The sequence below is a fragment of the Anabrus simplex genome, chromosome 1 (assembly GCF_040414725.1).
Source record: "Anabrus simplex isolate iqAnaSimp1 chromosome 1, ASM4041472v1, whole genome shotgun sequence".
Taxonomy (NCBI): Eukaryota; Metazoa; Arthropoda; class Insecta; order Orthoptera; family Tettigoniidae; genus Anabrus; species Anabrus simplex.
The window spans coordinates 1,739,071,544-1,739,088,945 of NC_090265.1; the positions used below are offsets into that span (position 1 = coordinate 1,739,071,544).

At 39.2% G+C, this 17,402-nt stretch overlaps 1 protein-coding gene across 1 annotated transcript in view; it reads left to right on the forward strand.

Annotated features, from left to right (window-relative positions):
• The window catches only part of gus (gustavus), a 268,422-nt gene that overhangs the window by 238,247 nt on the left and 12,773 nt on the right, over window positions 1–17,402 (forward strand). The window contains exons 2-4 of the mRNA XM_067155085.2: window positions 2,391–2,608; window positions 9,302–9,489; window positions 10,738–10,923. Coding sequence (XP_067011186.1) covers window positions 2,391–2,608; window positions 9,302–9,489; window positions 10,738–10,923 — 592 coding nt within the window. The remainder of the gene's footprint in view (window positions 1–2,390; window positions 2,609–9,301; window positions 9,490–10,737; window positions 10,924–17,402) is intronic.

Below are 17,402 nucleotides of genomic sequence, written 5' to 3' on the forward strand. Positions count from 1 at the left end.
GTCCGAAACCGTGGTTAGCGTGTTCGAGTCCCGTTGGTGGAAAAGAAAAAAATCACCATCAGAATGTTGGCCGGCGGGGAAGGAGAGGGGATGGTATACAATTTCTAATCACTAGATTGCGTGCCTGGATTCGGTTCCAAATCTCTCCGCATTGTTCATATGGGATGAGAGATAGCATATGGCGCTGTAAATAGTGGATCATCCGTCGGGTGGGAACTTAAAGCCTCGAGCAGCCCTCTTCGTGTTATTCAGCAGAAGTAGGCTTTGCGCTGACACTAGGTTTCTCCATAGCATCATCATCCTCTTATCAAATAGAAAGATCTGCATCAGGCGAGTCGAACATGTCCTCGGACACTCCCGCCACTAAAATTTATATGATGCATCAATGAATGAATGAAAGAATGAATACACTTTGGTTATAACTGCCGCGCCCTTTCGTTTTAGCTGTGGCTCGCATCAGGGGTTTGGAATACCTTTGATCATCTGTCCCATGCACTGTGTGTACGTGTGCTTGTTAGTGCAGGTTATGCAGTATTGCGTGTGCTTATAATTATTTGCTTATAAGGAGGCACTCCAAAGATTCAAATGGTTGTAGCCGAGTGGTGTCGTCACTGGCATCAAACCAAGGGGCTGGGGCTCGAATCTTGGCGTGTGGAATATTTTGAAATGGAAAATCTTTTACTTGTGGTTTGGATTACGCGTTAATTTCTGGGTCCCGTTGTTATGATTACAGCATCAACAAAGCAAGGTTGTAGTTTTACGTAACTGTATAGGTGGTGGTCAGGGGCGTACGAAGGAATTTTTTGTGTAAATATTAAAATTTGAGGACTGCTGTAAAATAATGTTGGGTGCCATCCATCCATTATCTAAAAGCTAGGCCTTTTCGCTGCAGCCACATCCCACGGTCTTCAGCAATCCTTTTCATCGTGACATAGGAAGCAAAACCCAGCTGAGTGATTATGCTCCTAAGGTATGAGAGACGTGGTCTTCCTCTCGACTTCCCTAGGACCTTCGAAGACATTCTGGAGAAAGGATGTCATGTCGTAGGACGTGTCCAAGAAATTTAGCTTTCCTCTGCTCTGTTGAATAAATTAAGGTCCGTTTCTCATTAACGACATTCAAGATTTGGATATTAGTCTTTTTTTCTGTCCAACTCGTCCCTGTCAGTCTTCTCCAGAACCACATTACCGCATCTTCTAGTACTGACTATGCTAATGTTGGGTGCATATTGTGAAATTATTAACACTGAATTAAAACTTTCAAAATAGCACAATTGTTTAATTAAGATACATTTGAATTCATATTGATTACAACAACAAACATCTCCTGGGTTGTTTAGCCAGCTCTTGGATTATATTTTCTACTTACACATTCAATCTTTCTTGTACCGTCATATTCTGCAAATAACCTTTTAAATATTTCAGGGATAAGAAAAAGCGTTTTGGTTACTAGTAAGACAGCAAACAGTTTCAGTACTCGATGTACTATCGGGAAAATATCACTGTCGCAAAATGTCAAGTGCCGAAATGAAGTCCATTGGTTCAGGATTATTGCTTTTAGAAGAAAAAGTTATATATATATTTATTAATGGAAGCATCAACACATTGTTGGCCAATACGTAATTCAAATTAAAAGCAAAACAATGAGCCACATAGTGATGGTGACTGTTATTACTAAATATTATTGACTCCGACAGCAAAATTTTCATACCGAAAAGTCGCTGTTCCCTTTCTTAACTGTTTTTGCAGCTCAAGTAATTGCGTGCATATGTTGGATCTCCTGGAGAACGGATGCATCCGGACGTCTCATTGTGCATATGGCACAAGAAAATAATACATAATAATGATAAAGATCTCGTAGGCAACGATAATGCCTTTGGAAACGTGCACATCTTGCATTATCGACCATTGTTGTGAAAATTACCACCGAAAGTGGTTGCTCTCAGTAATTCATCATTATGTGGATTGTCAAAGACGAACAAGTATGTAAGTTTGTGTGAAGAGTAGAGTCAGATTTCTCTCAGTTTCGCTTTCAGTTTGAAATCATGTTGATTGGAGAATTGCTGGTCTTGATGGTTTCTTTCAAGGTGCCGAGGATGTCAGTGTTGTTCTCAAGGAAGCTTTATGTATTTTCACCTCCCAAATTATCTGTTTGAAGTATTAAGTAAGGATATTCTGTTTAGGCTATAAGGGCTCCGCAGTTCTAAAATAAATTGGTTGAACGATACTAATTCATGGTGATAACTTCATTGCACATGTCTTTAATTGCTCGTAGCCGAGCAGATACGAGTGGCATTGTTTATAAGTTTGTTTCTTGTAGCAAGCATAAAATAATTCAGTGTTGTGGACATGTCATCAGTTTTGTTTCAACGAGATAACCTCTCATTTCAGATACAAATCTCGTGGTGTGAGCAGCCAGTGCCCTCGGGCGTCGCGATACGCCTCGACTGCCTCCGCATCCGCCGCCCCTGGTGCATCCAGCCTGGAGCTGAGAGAGTTACGTCGTCACAACTACAAGGCTGCAGTGCTGCCCAACAAGTCGGCCTCGTACCTGGAGCACCGGCGCACACGAGGCAGCCGGGGCATGAACATGGGGCAGAAGATATCTGGTGAGTAAAGCTCGACTAGATACACTGATCATTTTGTTGCGGTTATAATTAGCATTTCAGAATACAATACTGCTTACCGCATACTCATTCTAAGCCCGAAACGTTTTCTTAACGTAAGCTATTGACACAGATGGAAAGAGGTAACAATTCGTAGAAGAGTTCTTTAACCTGTTCTAAGGTTGACATGCCGGCGGTAACAATTATATTGAAGATCAGAAGTCTCAAGTACGAAAGTATTTATTATTCCAGGTGTAATTGGCATTCTCTGTTGGCTGCAATTCCAAAACATGTACTTGATACACACTGTTGTAAATAGGTAGATAGTTCCAGGGAACTCCTTTTTGTTTGTTTCCATTGCAAGTTTGCGTATTTCAGCACGTTTTTAGTTGCCATTTCATGTTTCCAAATATTATACTTCATTGACGGCATAAAGCCACGTTACATTACATTTGTTTGTAATTAAGAAATTATTATATCAGGGAGAAATTGGAACTGTATTAACAAATGGAATTATTTGTAGAGCAAGTCAAATAAGTCGCGTGTATGAAAGGTTATGCATTTGGCACACTATGTTTTCATTTTTCGTAAGTAGAGATTGGAAGCAGTGAAAAAATCGGTATCTAATTAATTAAATTTATTTATTCTCTCTGTATATACCGTATTTGGTTCAGTGTAAGAGGAACATGGACGTCGACTTTCTCCAGTGATAATTCGGAGTATGGTTATGAAGCAGGTTATGAATGAAGCTAGTATAAAATGGTTTGCTTATAAAGGATCTCCCATTGATCGTGAACTGTGGGCTAGGTAGGTAACCTACGTGATAAATTGTTACTATACAGGCCTAATTACCTTATTTCATGTGTAAGTGCAAATTATTCTACTATTTCAAATGTGAAAAGTTAATGCTAGAAATTTATTTCAGCAAAAGCTGGGTGGACTCAGGATATCTTATTCATAAGTTAGAAGTAACAGACATGAAAGTAGCAAGAATGATTGCTGGTACAAACAGGTGGGAACAATGGCAGGATGGTACTCGGAATGAGGAGATAAAGGGTAATTTAGGAATGAACTCGATGGATGAAGCTGTACACATAAACTGGCTTCGGGGGTGGGGTCATGTGAGGCGAATGGAGGAGGATAGGTTACCTAGGAGAATAATGGACTCTGCTATGGAGGGTAAGAGAAGTAGAGGTAGACCAAGACAACGATGGTTAGACTCGGTTTCTAACGATTTAAAGATAAGAGGTATAGAACTAGTTGAAAATTGAGGATTGTGGCGACATGTAGTAAATTCACAGAGGCTTGCAGACTAAACGCTGAAAGGCATAACAGTCTATAATGATAATGTATGTATGTATGTTAAATGGCACCAGTATTATTTTCAAAAGATAGAATGATGATAGCTTTTTGATAAACCAAGTAGTTGGGCCTTTTGTTCTGTTACTAGAGCATTATATATATTTATTTCCTGTGCAGAAGTAGGTTTGATAACCCAGTGATTTAGTCTCTTAAAAGCAACATTGAATAACACCAGGCAGTAATGCGGAACCATTTGTATGGAAAACATAGTATTTAATTTCCTCCTGACCAAGCTCAATAGCTGCAGTCGAACCCCACTGTAGGCAGCCCTGAAGATGGTTTTCCATGGATTCCCATTTTCACACCAAGCAAATGCTGGAGCTGTACCTTAATTAAGGCCACAGCCCCTTCCTTCCCACTCCTAGCCATTTCCTGTCCCATTGTCGCCATAAGACCTATCTGTGTTGTTGCGACGTAAAACAGTTCATAAAAAAAAATCCTCCTGACAGCATGAGAAATAACATTTATATTCTTCAGTACATTGATATTTCTTTTTGAAACTAAGGGTTCACTTATTTTTTCAAAGAATGTGTGTGAGCTATTCTGTGTCCCTTGGCAAACATGTATTGATGTCAGAATGAATAATAAATAAAATTTGTCTTCAGGATTGATTTGTTACAGTCTACTTTTACTCTAGTCTGTTCATATTGATCCTGCAACAATGCCCCTAATATTTTTACTCACATTATTCATACGAACGTAAGAAAGGAATTCTTGTTTTTCGCAAGATTTTTGCAATGTCATTCGATTCCTTTTGGTCAATATTTTTAGTGCTGGTATCTTTATAATTTCTCTGCATTGGTTTATAACAGTTCGCATGCAGTCTCTATCCCTGTCGCTGTGACTCTTACTCCCAAACCATAGCTTAATTTTGTTTGTGAAAATAGTTATTTTCTGCATTTCAATTGTAATTCTCACTGTAATTCATCTTTAGTTGTAGCTTTTTAAAATAACTGGCTAACTGAAGATTGTTTGTAATTGCTGTTATCCTTACATAAAGTGTTTCAGTCAACATGATTTTATTAATCAGGGAAGTAGGACACTTAGAAGATTCCTCCTTCATTGGTGGTGCAATCTTCACTCAGTGTTATGTCTTTGAGTTGTTAGGTTTAATTTGCTCATTTGTCAATGTTTCAAATTATTTTCTTAAACTTTTCTTTAATATTCAACTTATAAATTCATATGTCGGCGTATTAATACAGTTTTAAAAAATCTCGATCTCAGCTGAAATACATCATGAAGACAAAGGGACGTAAAATTTTGTCTGAGCTGGAAGATGTTCTGTATTAGGAGAGAGGTCTAACTGTAAATTTACAAAATGTACTACATATAACTTGACCCTTTGGAAATTAATTTTTCCTCTTGTTTTCATGCCACTGCTCTATTACACAGTCTTCCTGATGCAAATTGTACTTATTTGTAACTTTCGTACACAGAATTTGTACAAGAACACTATGTAGTTTTTTCTGCACACTCAATTACGGTACCTCTGCTTTTTTTAAATATATATATATATTTTTTTTTTAAATTCTCAGATCGTTATGTTTAGATGCCATAAACTCGAGACAAGACGTAACAAAACAGTTGACGGGTGAAGAGAAAAAAATATTGCAGTATGTGTTTAATTGATTTTAGTAAGTGAACTTTGGACTCATCAGTCTGGCAACACTTTTTGCTTTACGTTATTCACCCGCTTCCAGCTAATGTACTGGAGGGCGGATGGCTGGGCTAGCAGACACAGTACTACTACTACTACTACTACCACAACTTCGAAAACCTTATTATCTTCTTGTCAATACAGTATGTTTCCATACACCCCTCAAAACTAATTTTTCCTCTTTCAATCTATCACCACTGATCTGCATTTAGGGCTGTCCCTATCAGTTGTTTGCATTATCTTTTTCTGAAATGATTTCAAGTAGGAAATCTAGTAGACATCTCTGATGGTAAATGATTCCATTCCCAAATTATTCCTGTTTCTATAAATGACACTCTATTGCCGTGATATCAAAAAACTTGTGCGCTTCCACCAACAGAAAATGAGATTCGTCTTTAATATTAAGTGGGAGGACTATGTGACCAACACAGCAGTTCTCGACAAAGCGCAGCTAAATAGCATTGAGGCAACAATCATCGCTCATCAACCGAGATGGTTAGGCCATGTTCACTGCATGGGTGATACCAGGCTTCCCCGCCAAATTCCTTATGGTGAACTTTGCTCTGGCAGTAGACCTCATGGAGCCCCTCTTAAGCGTTTTAAGGAGCAGCTGAAACACATCGTGAAGACAACTGGTATAGATATACAGGCATGGGAAGAATGTGCTGTGGACCACTTACTGTGGCGGAACACTACATCCACCGCTGTCAACTTGTTTGAAAGAGAACGCCGCAGACATCAAGAGGCCAAGCAACAAGCAAGAAAACTCCGTCAATTACAACCCTGCACTCCTCCATCCATTCAGTGTGATTTGTGTTGGTGTATGTTTTATGCCAGGATTGGTCTGTTTAGTCATCGTAAACACATCCATAAACTGAGTTGAACTGGTCAATGTTTGGAGGAAGAAGTTATATATACTCGGATCAAGTTACAGCCGATGATAAATGAGTAATTGCTGCAATTTTTCCTTTACATTTCAACTTTATTTTTATATTATGATCCATCCTAGTTAAAAGCTCTACTCAAGATATCATTTACCGTCATCATTCCATGCCACCTCTCCGCTGATAACTCGAAACATATTGCTTAATCTAGCAACTCATCTCCTTACTTCCAAGTCTTCCCTGCCCAAAGTTTGCAACATTTTTGTAACGTTACTCTTTTGTTGGGAATTACCCAGAACAAATTATGCTGTTTTCCTTTGGATCTCTTCCAGTTCTCAAATCAAGTAATCCTGGTAAGGGTCCTATGGACTGTAAGTCTAGAACCATATGCTTATTCTAGTGTATTTCATTCTCTTTCATACTTTTCTTCATTCATTTTGCATAGACTTAGTCTTTATTGTCATGTAGATGCCCTGGTTGGGTCACATGCTACATAGAAATTGTCTTCAACAGAGGGTGATGGAGGGAAAAATAGATGGAAGAAAAGGAAGAGGAAGAAGAAGGTTTGGAATATTAACAGATGTCAGACAAGGGAGAAGCTATGAACAACTGAAGCAAGTTGCTCAGGACAGAGAATCATGGAGGCTATTCAGTTGGTACCTGTCTCAAGACCGATTCACAGAAGAAGAAGAAGAAGAAGATGATGCCCTTCAATATGCAGTTAATTTGAGTAGTTGGAGTGTCATGAGAACCTGAATGATAGTGAGTTTGTAAGTAGTGTGATGGGGCATTTTGTAACAAGTTATGCAGTTGTCAAATTTTTAGAGAAAAAAATTTGTTGAAATCCCTTGATATCTACAATTAACTTCTGTTAACCAGACACTTGGACACAAATTGTAATGCAATTCTATTCGTTAATGTTAGAGCAAATAAAAATTTCATACTAGGTCAGGTGCATAAACTGGAAGTCTGGTATTTTGTTAGGCTTTGTTGCCACAAAGATTTCTCCATGAAGAAGCAACGAAAAAATTAATAAGGAACAATTAATGTATTCAGATGAACATTTCAAACAACATACCAAAATGAAAACACAACTAAATCTCATCAGAACAGTGTTCATAACGTGTTCACAATTTATACACATCTCCCTATGTTACCTTGATGTCTTTTAATTCAACGGTTTAACAAGCCCACAATTGTCCTCCCACATTTCTTATTACTTAATGAGATTTGGGTTGTCTTATATATTTGTACCACACCTGATATGTGCCGTTGTACCGGGCAAGTTGGCCGTGCGGTTAGGAGCGCGCAGCTGTGAGCTCGCATCTGGGAGATAGTGGGTTCGAACCCCACTGTTGGCAGCCCTGAAGATGGTTTTCCGTGCCCATTTTCACACCAGGCAAATGCTGGGGCTGTACCTTAATTAAGGCCACGGCCGCTTCCTTCCCATTCCTAGGTCTTTACCGTTCCATCTTCGCCATAAGACCTATCTGTATCGGTGCGCCGTAAAGCAACTAGCAAAGAAAAAAAAAGAAGATATGTGCCGTATTAGTTGGTATCTCGTTCCACCTCAGTAACTGAACCAGTTTCCGATGTAATTGTTAATAAGCTCGACTTGAGCTCATTGAACAACATACAGACAATTGTCCGAAAATGAGCTATTAATCGCCAAGATTAATGGCGTATACTGAATGCCGTTAACACTATCATTACACTGCATTTCACTAAATGAGAACTGGTAGCAACAAACTATTCTCCACATCGTGTAATTCTGTTAAGGCAAAGATGCTTGGAAAGCAATATCAATTCACAAGTTAGTAACTTTTAGATATAATCACCGTCTCACATGTACACGCGCTGTTTCTCAAAGGAAAATATACTGTGTAAACGGTGTCACCTCCTCACTCATTTACTTCTGTTATATCATAAGTCTCTTCCTGATTACATGTTTCTCCTTATTTCACTGTGGACTCAGTCACGCCCTAGGTTCACAGAGCTAGCTAGTCAACACAAGCGTTCACTTAATATTTCCTTTCATAAAACTAATTTTCCGTCCGAGTCATAAAATAACCCAAGCGCTTCATCCCAAATATTGGTTATACCCAACAGCTTAAACAATTCCTATCTCCTTACAAATACAATACACAAGTAATGGGCCCCATCATAATAATAGTGTAATATGAAAATGGTAACTTTAAATCAGCTTCAGAGCATTTCCCAGAAGCAGTTCTTATGCTGGGGCATATGTAAGAAATAGGTGACCAGTAGAGAGCATCGTGAAGGTGACAGTAATCAACCTCATGTCACTGAGTGGAAAGTCAGAAGAGGTGATTTCATGGAGGAGGAGAATATAGATGTGATGAGATTGAGTGAGGTTAGGTGGAGGGGATAAGGTAAGAAGTTGAGGAAGGGGGAGGACATAAGGCAAAGAATGGCGTGGGGATAATAATAAGTAACAAGATGAGTATGTGGATAAGGTGGACTACATAAGAGATAGAATAATAAAGATACAGTTAAGGACAGAGAATGAAGTAAAGGATTTCATTCAAGTCTCCCATGACAGTCACTTCTACATCCATTATTTATCTATCCGGTGTCTCCAGGAATTTGTCCATATCTTCTTCTTTGCATACGGTTGGTTAAGATTTTTAGATACAGTCCTTGTACAATTTGTATGATACTGAATATAGATTTTTGTGCTTTACTGGTTATTGTGTACATCATATTATTAGAGGGTAGTATGTAAAGAATGGGTCTGGGCAGTTGCCTCATGTACAAATTTTTGCCTTGTAGGAGGTGTAAAGACTGTTAACCGCGAAAGCCCACAGCCCTACAAGCCCGTGATCCCACGAGAGCTGGCCCAGGACTTCGCCAGACCGGCACGCCTGGACATCCTGCTGGACATGCCTCCTGCAAGCCGAGACTGTCAGATGAAACATGCGTGGAACTCTGAAGACAGATCATTAAATATATTTGTCAAGGTATGTAGCTAACACAGTATTTGTTAATGATTAGAAGGATGGTTTTTGTGAAAAAATATTGGTAACGTAAATGGATTATTATTATTTTATTTTTTTGTGTAGTATGTAAATTGTAGAATTTTGAGCATGTGTTTTATGGTGCCAAACATATTCTTGTATCAAGTACTATAATACCATATAGAACTAATAATGCTGTGTGGCCTCGGGAGAGGCCTGGTACGGGTCTTGAGTTGACACTTATGGGTGACCTGCGCAGCTGTGAGGATGAGGTCCTACCTGAGATGAAATCCAATGCTGAAGATGGTACAAATGCCTGTCTCCAAGCCAGAGTAAATAAACTGATGAAGGTTAAAATCCCTGACCCAGTCGGGAACCAAACCCAGGGCCTCTTGGACCGTAGGCTAGCATGCTAACCCGTTAGCCACAGAGCTAGACAGAAGTATTGAATTACATTTGTGTACATCTACTGTGCTCCACAATGTCCGTCTCAGAACTGGCTGGTTTTATGATTTCTGTGTAGTTGTCACCACACAGTCCTGTTGTACTGTACATGTGGTAGGCCAGTAGTTATTTATGCTGATAGTGACCTAAACTAATTTGTTTTTGTAATGGCCCTTAATTTCATCTAGGAAAGAACGCTTTTCATTTCTCATGAAAGGTGAAGTTAGAAAAGTCTTAGGACAACGGTGTCATTCTCTTGCCGATCATCTGGTTACTGAATGAAGTGACTAAAGCAGGGCTGTCCAACCATTCTATGTATTGGGGCATCCCTGACTCCTGGCTCTGGAGGCGCTGGTGCAGTTTGATGATTACAATTATAGTAATATAGAAACAAACGGTATAGGCTAATTTTGACCAAATATTTTAAAACATATCTTACTTTGGCCTACATAATTAGTGTACTGGCTGCATGTTGAGGAAAATCTGGTGTATAGTTGGAACAGACTGCTCATAATGAATCATCCAGGTGCGAGTCTGTCAGGCAGGATCTATTTTAATTTTTGATGATGTTCATTGACGAGAACAAGATTGCTTAGATATGCAGAACCAAAGCACGGATGTATTTTCAGAGCCACACTATGACCCTTAGGATATTTACTTCTGTCAGCTAAAGATAGCTAAAGATTATGTCCTCCATGAACAACAGACAACTGTAATAAAAGGATTAAATTAAAAATGTATGTTTGATAATTGTGTGATCAATCACTGTTTGTAAAGGATGGTAAAGAACATGTGGACTTCTTGCAGGACGATGACAAGCTCACATTCCACAGGCATCCAGTAGCCCAAAGTACGGACTGTATACGAGGCAAAGTTGGTCTTACTAAAGGTCTGCACGTTTGGGAGGTTCATTGGTCCACAAGACAACGAGGCACACATGCAGTGGTGGGTGTGGCTACACAAGACGCTCCCTTACATTCTGTAGGTTACCAGGTAAGTAAATGGATTCTGTGATTTGCTTGATGTCTATACTAATGTATAAAGAGGTAAAGTTTGTTTGTATGTAATGGCTAATCTCAGGAACTACTGGACTGATTATAACAATTATTTTACTAATGTAAATATTTATTATGACTGAGGGACATGGGAGGGGAAGGGGTGCACAGGGGAGATATAAAAATACTAGGCTAATATACGTGAAATATCAAATTTGTCATACAAGGACGAGACAGAGCTCAATTTAAGCCCCTAGACGCAAAGAATGAAACTCTATAAGCCCTACAGGCCCTAAAACCAACAGTTATGGAGTTATTGGCACCACACTACCACTGCTCTAGAATTCGGATAAAGAAATAAACTGCCGTAACCATGGCAACATCAGCTCCAAGATTCTACAGTAGCAAGATTATCTACAATATATCACCAAAACCTAGCATGTTACAGTCATGAACATTGGTGTTTAGAATCTCCTTCAAAAATGAAGGAACACAAGTTTTGTTTTCAGAAAATCCACTTAAGGGGTGATATGGGGGGGGTGAAAAGAAGCGGGGAAGGATGGTACTTGGAATCTCCTTTAAAAATAAATGAACTGTGGGGTCGCAGGTGCGAACTGTTGGGGGGAAAAAAAAAAATATATATATATATATATATATGTGTGTGTGTATTTGAGCCTGTTTTACGGCTGGATGCCCTTCCTGACGCTGACCCTATGTGTAGGGATGTAGTTACTATTGCGTATTCCTGTTGTGGTTGGTAAAGTGGTGTGTTGAGTGAATATGAAGAGGAGAGTGTTTTGACAAACACAAACAACCTGTCCCCGAGCCCGAAGAATTAATCATGCACGATTTCATTCCCCGATTCAGCCCGGCATTGAACCCGGAACCCTGTGAACCGAAGGTCTCAACGCTGAACACTCAGCCAAGGAATTGGGCAGTTTTTAAAACGAGTATATCAACAGTATATATCATAAACTTAACATGTTACAGACGAGAAAATTGGTATTTGTAATCTCCTTTAGAAATAAAGAAACCCTTTCTTCTTTTCGACTTAAAAGAGGACTCTTTCTCACATGAAGAGTTCCATGTCGCATGTTCCAGATTTAGCTCTGCCAGTAGCTTGGTCATATTAGCTCCAAAAGACAATGCCACAAACGTGGTTTACAAAGAGTTTCTGGGGTAAATGAAATGCAACATTTTACACTTTAGGGATTTTCACATAATGTCTTAGTGCAGTACCGACGAACAATTAATTTTTATCAACTTACGGAATCCTCGCAAGCGAAGCCATGGGTAACAGCTAGTTTTAAATAAGATAGTCTACCCTCCATGGCCATTAGCAATGAAGTTGTAATTTTGTGGGTAATATTCCAAGTCATACTGTTATAGCAAGCCAATTTTACATGCGATACATATTATCAGATCTCTATTGACGTTGATAATGCTCACCTTAGGTTGGTAGTAGAGTATTAGCATTTCATATAATTGGCACAGTATAATTCAGTTGATTATTTCAGAAACAACATTCATTCAATTTTCTTGCTTTTGATAAAAATGAATAAAACTACAGTATTTTATTCCACCATCTTTGGTTCTAAAAATGTATATTGTGAATTGAAGGTTTCCACATTATACCGGCCTCTTGTAAGAGTCTGCATTCTCCATTTGCGGTCAGTTGAACGAAGGTAGACATGTAGTTAACCCTAGACCTGCCAAACGTTATGCTTGCGACTCAGTATGATGTCACTAGAATGCCAATGTCGCATGCACGATGCACAGTACTTACATTCGCTCAAACAACTATAACATCATTTATCTTTCACTTACTGTATTATAACACATTGAAGACAAAGCTTCATGTCTTTCATTACACATTCCTCACAAGCTGCGAATGACTCAGTCAAAATCAGGGTAGATATAAAGTCAGCTGTCCTTTCCTCATTCCCCTGTGGTCTCAGTTACTGTGTATCTTCGCTGTTGCTGTTAGTTTCTGTAAATTCCTTTCGTTACCTTTAGACTGATTATAGAGTATTTTTAATATTGTTTCTTTTGAAGTGTAAATGTGCGGTGCAGCACTTCTGGAGACCTATTAGGCCTGGCAAGAAAATAAAACTTTACAAGAATGACTCGAGTAGTGCTTGGCGGCTGTTGGAACTGTGTGCATTTTGGGTTGAGAACTTAATATCTTTGAAAAACTAGAAGACCGGGCGAGTTGGCCGTGCAGTCAGGGGCGCGCAGCTGTGAGCTTGCATTCGGGAGATAGTGGGTTCGAGCCCCACTGTGGGCAACACTGAAGATGGTTTTCCGTGGCTTCCCATTTTCACACCAGGCAAATGCTGGGGCTGTACCCTAAGGCCACAGCCGATTCCTTCCTATTCCTAAGCCTATCCTATCATCGCCATAAGACCTATGTGAGTCGGTGCAACGTAAAAAAAGAAAATAGAAGAAATTTTCCACATTTTGTATATAGTGATTTTTGAAAATGAGTGTTTTCTTATTAATGGTGAACTTGAAAACATGAAAAAGAACAACTTACGTAGTTTTCCAAAATTTGGATTGCCTGACACTCACCAGATAAGTTTTAAGTTTTCTGAGTAATACGGTGTGCTGTATATCTAACTTTTTTCTATCTAAGCTTGCTGAAATTTGTTAAAAAGAAATAAATGTGCAATGCGTAAGTAAATGGCCTGGTATTTAGTGAAAAACACTTGGCACTTCTAGGGTTAAGTTCTACTTCACTAGTGTATTGTGTGCTCGTGCGTGCATGTCCGGCCACTAGACAGTCTGAGTGAACGCACCACATTCGGTCCGATTGATTCACATCGCATTCGCTATAACTTTCATTGTAACCAGCGAAGGGGAGTCAAAGGACAGTGTGAAAGCAATACTTGACAGGAAGGAATATGAATTGCAGAAGAAAGAAGAGATCAAGGGTGAAGAGCAGGAATACTTCTTGCTAGTAACAGCTGTGAATGGTCCACATGTAGCATATGTATCATAAAAACGTTGTGCTTCCTTATTGATGTTTGCATTTATTACCTCACAGATGAAAACGCACATGTAAAGTACAGCCTAATACAGTGTGTCCAACAAATACAGTTCCACATGATGTCAAACAAAACATTAGGCCTACACAGAAGACCATCTCCTTACGGTTGTTTCGGTTCCAAGATCTATATCAAGAACTTGTTAATGTTGGTGCAGACTATGGACGAATAAATGTGGCCTATATCACCTCCCCTACAACAGTTACATGAAACATTGAGTGCTAGCTGTCAAGGTACAAAGTAAAATGTTCCTGAAATTGTTTGAGCTGCAGAGAATGTGACTGTTCATGCATAGCAACTAAAGAAAAAACGTTTGAGTAAGGAAGAGACAGAGGAATTATTTTACACTGTGCAATGCCTCTGCTCGGAATACTCGTCTAATAATACTGGTACAATGCATATGGATTTGCTGACCGATTTCTTTTCTTTCTGGAATGGCATGGTGATGTGGATGAGAAACTTAACTTCATCAAAATATCACCTTCCTGTTGATCCCTTTGCATGCTGGAGAAATAACAGCACAGATCATCCAAGACTTATTCTGCTGGCAAAGAAAATATTGTATAATCAAACCTCCAATGCGGCAAAGTGAATGAAATTTCAGTTCAGCTTGTAATCAAATTAGCGACGAAAAGAGCTCGCTTAACCCAGATAGTGTAAATGATGTTCTCTTGAATTCATTCCATGCTCAAACAAACAACAAAACAATAATGGTGAATGTTTGTGCTGATGTGAAAGACTGTGCAAATTAATTTATAATATTTGCATGTGTTCATCATTTACTAGGTAGCCACTCCCCTTTTTCTCGCTCCTTGCATGTTTGTTCATTGTAACTTCGTTGGCACTGTGTGTAAGTGCATCACCGGCCTTACCTCGAACTATATGTTGCTAGCCAACCTGCTCAAGGTTGACCATATGAGGGTGGAATGAGCGAGCGAATGAACTGGGTAGTTTGCATACCTCTAGCCACTTGGTTAATCAAATTTCCATTAGGTGTCGTAGTATGTACATACATCTTCATTGAATGTGACTTTGAGTGTGTCCATCTCCTGCTGGATATTTGATAGCTTCCAGATTCATTTCGCCCTCATGGTGAGTATTGTGAGAATGCTCTGTATTTGTGCTGCATGGAGATAGTGATTTGTGTGGGTAGGATTACAATAGACAGTGTGCCGTAAGGAGCCGTCCAGTTTCTTTCTTACTAGAACATCCAGGAAAGGAAGGCATCCATTCGATTCCATCTCCATAGTAAATTTAATTGTAGGATGCTGCTGATTTATATGGTTCAGAAATTGTAGTTTCTCAGGACCTTCTGTCCAGACCACAAATGTATCATCAAAATACCTCCACCTTATCATCGGTTCGACAGGCGCCAAAGCAGTAGCCTCCTCAAAATGCTCCATAAAGAAATTAGCCATTACCAGTGAAAATGGACTTCCCATAACCATACCATATCTCTGTTTGTAAAACCCATACCACAAGAAATAGCTGGAAACCCATGTTGTGATGAAGTAGCTTAGTAATGCCGTCAGGGAACAGGTGCTCTGAGAGACATGACTGAATCAACTGGTACTTTAGTGAACAAGGACTCCACATCAAAACTCACAAGAAGAGCATTGGGTTGAACGGTGATGGTTGACCAATTAACGAAATACAGTGCGTCCCTAACGTATGATTCAGTACGTCCTATATGTGGCTGAACCAATTTTCTTAGATTAGCCAGAGCATACATAAGAGAACCTATCACACTAACTATTGGTCTGAGGGGGAACATTTTCTTTATGGATTTTTGGTAATCCATATAATCTTGGTGGCAATTTGGCTCCCAGAGTCAAATGTTTAGCCTCCTCTTTTGAAATTGAGGACTGTCTTGAGAGCTTCCCAGTCGCGTTGAACACACGAGTGGTAGGGTCATGTGAGCTCAGTCTGGAATCAGGCTCTTACAACATAGCTGAAATCTTTGTTCTTATACTCATCAGTGTCCATTACCATCATCAAATTTTCCTCATCAGCTGAGAAAAATGCTCAGTTCAGAATCATCTTTGAGTTTTATTGAGAGCTCTCCTCTCACCTCTTGTTAAACTGGGCACAGGTACTGTAGCAGACCTTATCAGTCTCGCACATTCCTGTCATACCTCCTCATCCGTAAGTAGTTTATGGATGGCTGCCTGAACAGAAGTAATTAACTCCTCAGTTGGAATTTTAGCGGAAATGATTTAATTAAGTCTTAATAAGGAGTGTATCACTAGAAAACCATTTAATTTTATTGGAAACTAAATAACGTACAGCAATTTTAAAAAATATGGCCCTAGGTATAGGGGCTTTCTCTATCACACATTTACCTCAAGGACAGTAAAAATTGCCAGTGCAAGCAAATAGTCATACAACACCAAATTACCCAAGTTACCTCTTGAAGTAGTGAAACATTTCAAATATTTGGGCAGCATGATATCACAAGAGGGAAATTTGGATGGAGAAATTGATTTAAGAATACAGCAGTCTCCATGTTTTTACCAGTATGTGAGAGACATTGTATGGAACAAGGATGTGCCAATGAAGTGCAAGGTTTTATACTTGTCCTATTATAAACCTATACTGACCTATGCTTCAGCAGCCTGGACGTTGATTAAGCAGAGCCAAAGTAAGATACAAGCAGCTGAAATGAGGTTCTTGAGGAGCATACAGGGAAAGACAGGACAAGATAGAATATGAAATGAGGAAATAAGGAGAAGCCTGGGAGTGTGTAAACTTCAAGAGGAGATTGATATAGCAAAGCTAAAATGGTTTGGACACATGATGAGAATGCCAGGAGAGAGAATACCAAAGAGAACATTCATGGATACAGAGACTGGAAAGAGGCCTAGGGGACGTCCTAGAATGAGATGGAGGAGCTCTGTTGTGGACTGTATTGGAAATAGAGGAGTTGATAGGAATAAAGTACTAGAAGAGGAATGGTGGAAAGATCGAGTAAGGTGGAGGGCTTTAGTACCCTACCCTACCCAGAGAGAATCTGGAAAAGGGAATGGATGAAGAGGAACAAGAAAGGTTAACTTGAATATTTCCCACTACATCTGAACATCTCATCTACCAACACCCAGTATTGGCATTAAAATATTATGTATGCTTCTTGTATGTGTATCTGGCGACAAGTACTTCCAATAAATCTCCTTCAGAGTAACTAATGTGAGCACTTTAGGATTAGAAAAATGTACCCCACTCTGCCCTAATTGTAAAAGTAGTGGAATCAAAGGGTAAATATTTTTTTGAAATTTCAAGATCAGTTTAAAAAAAATAGAGTAGGAGATTCAAATAGAGAACAGTATTATTTTACACTTTTCTTATGTTGCAATTTTATGTGTAGTGCCTTAATTACAAAGCAGACAAATTTGTTCATGTATTGTTTGTCTTAAATATGCATTTATACACCTGT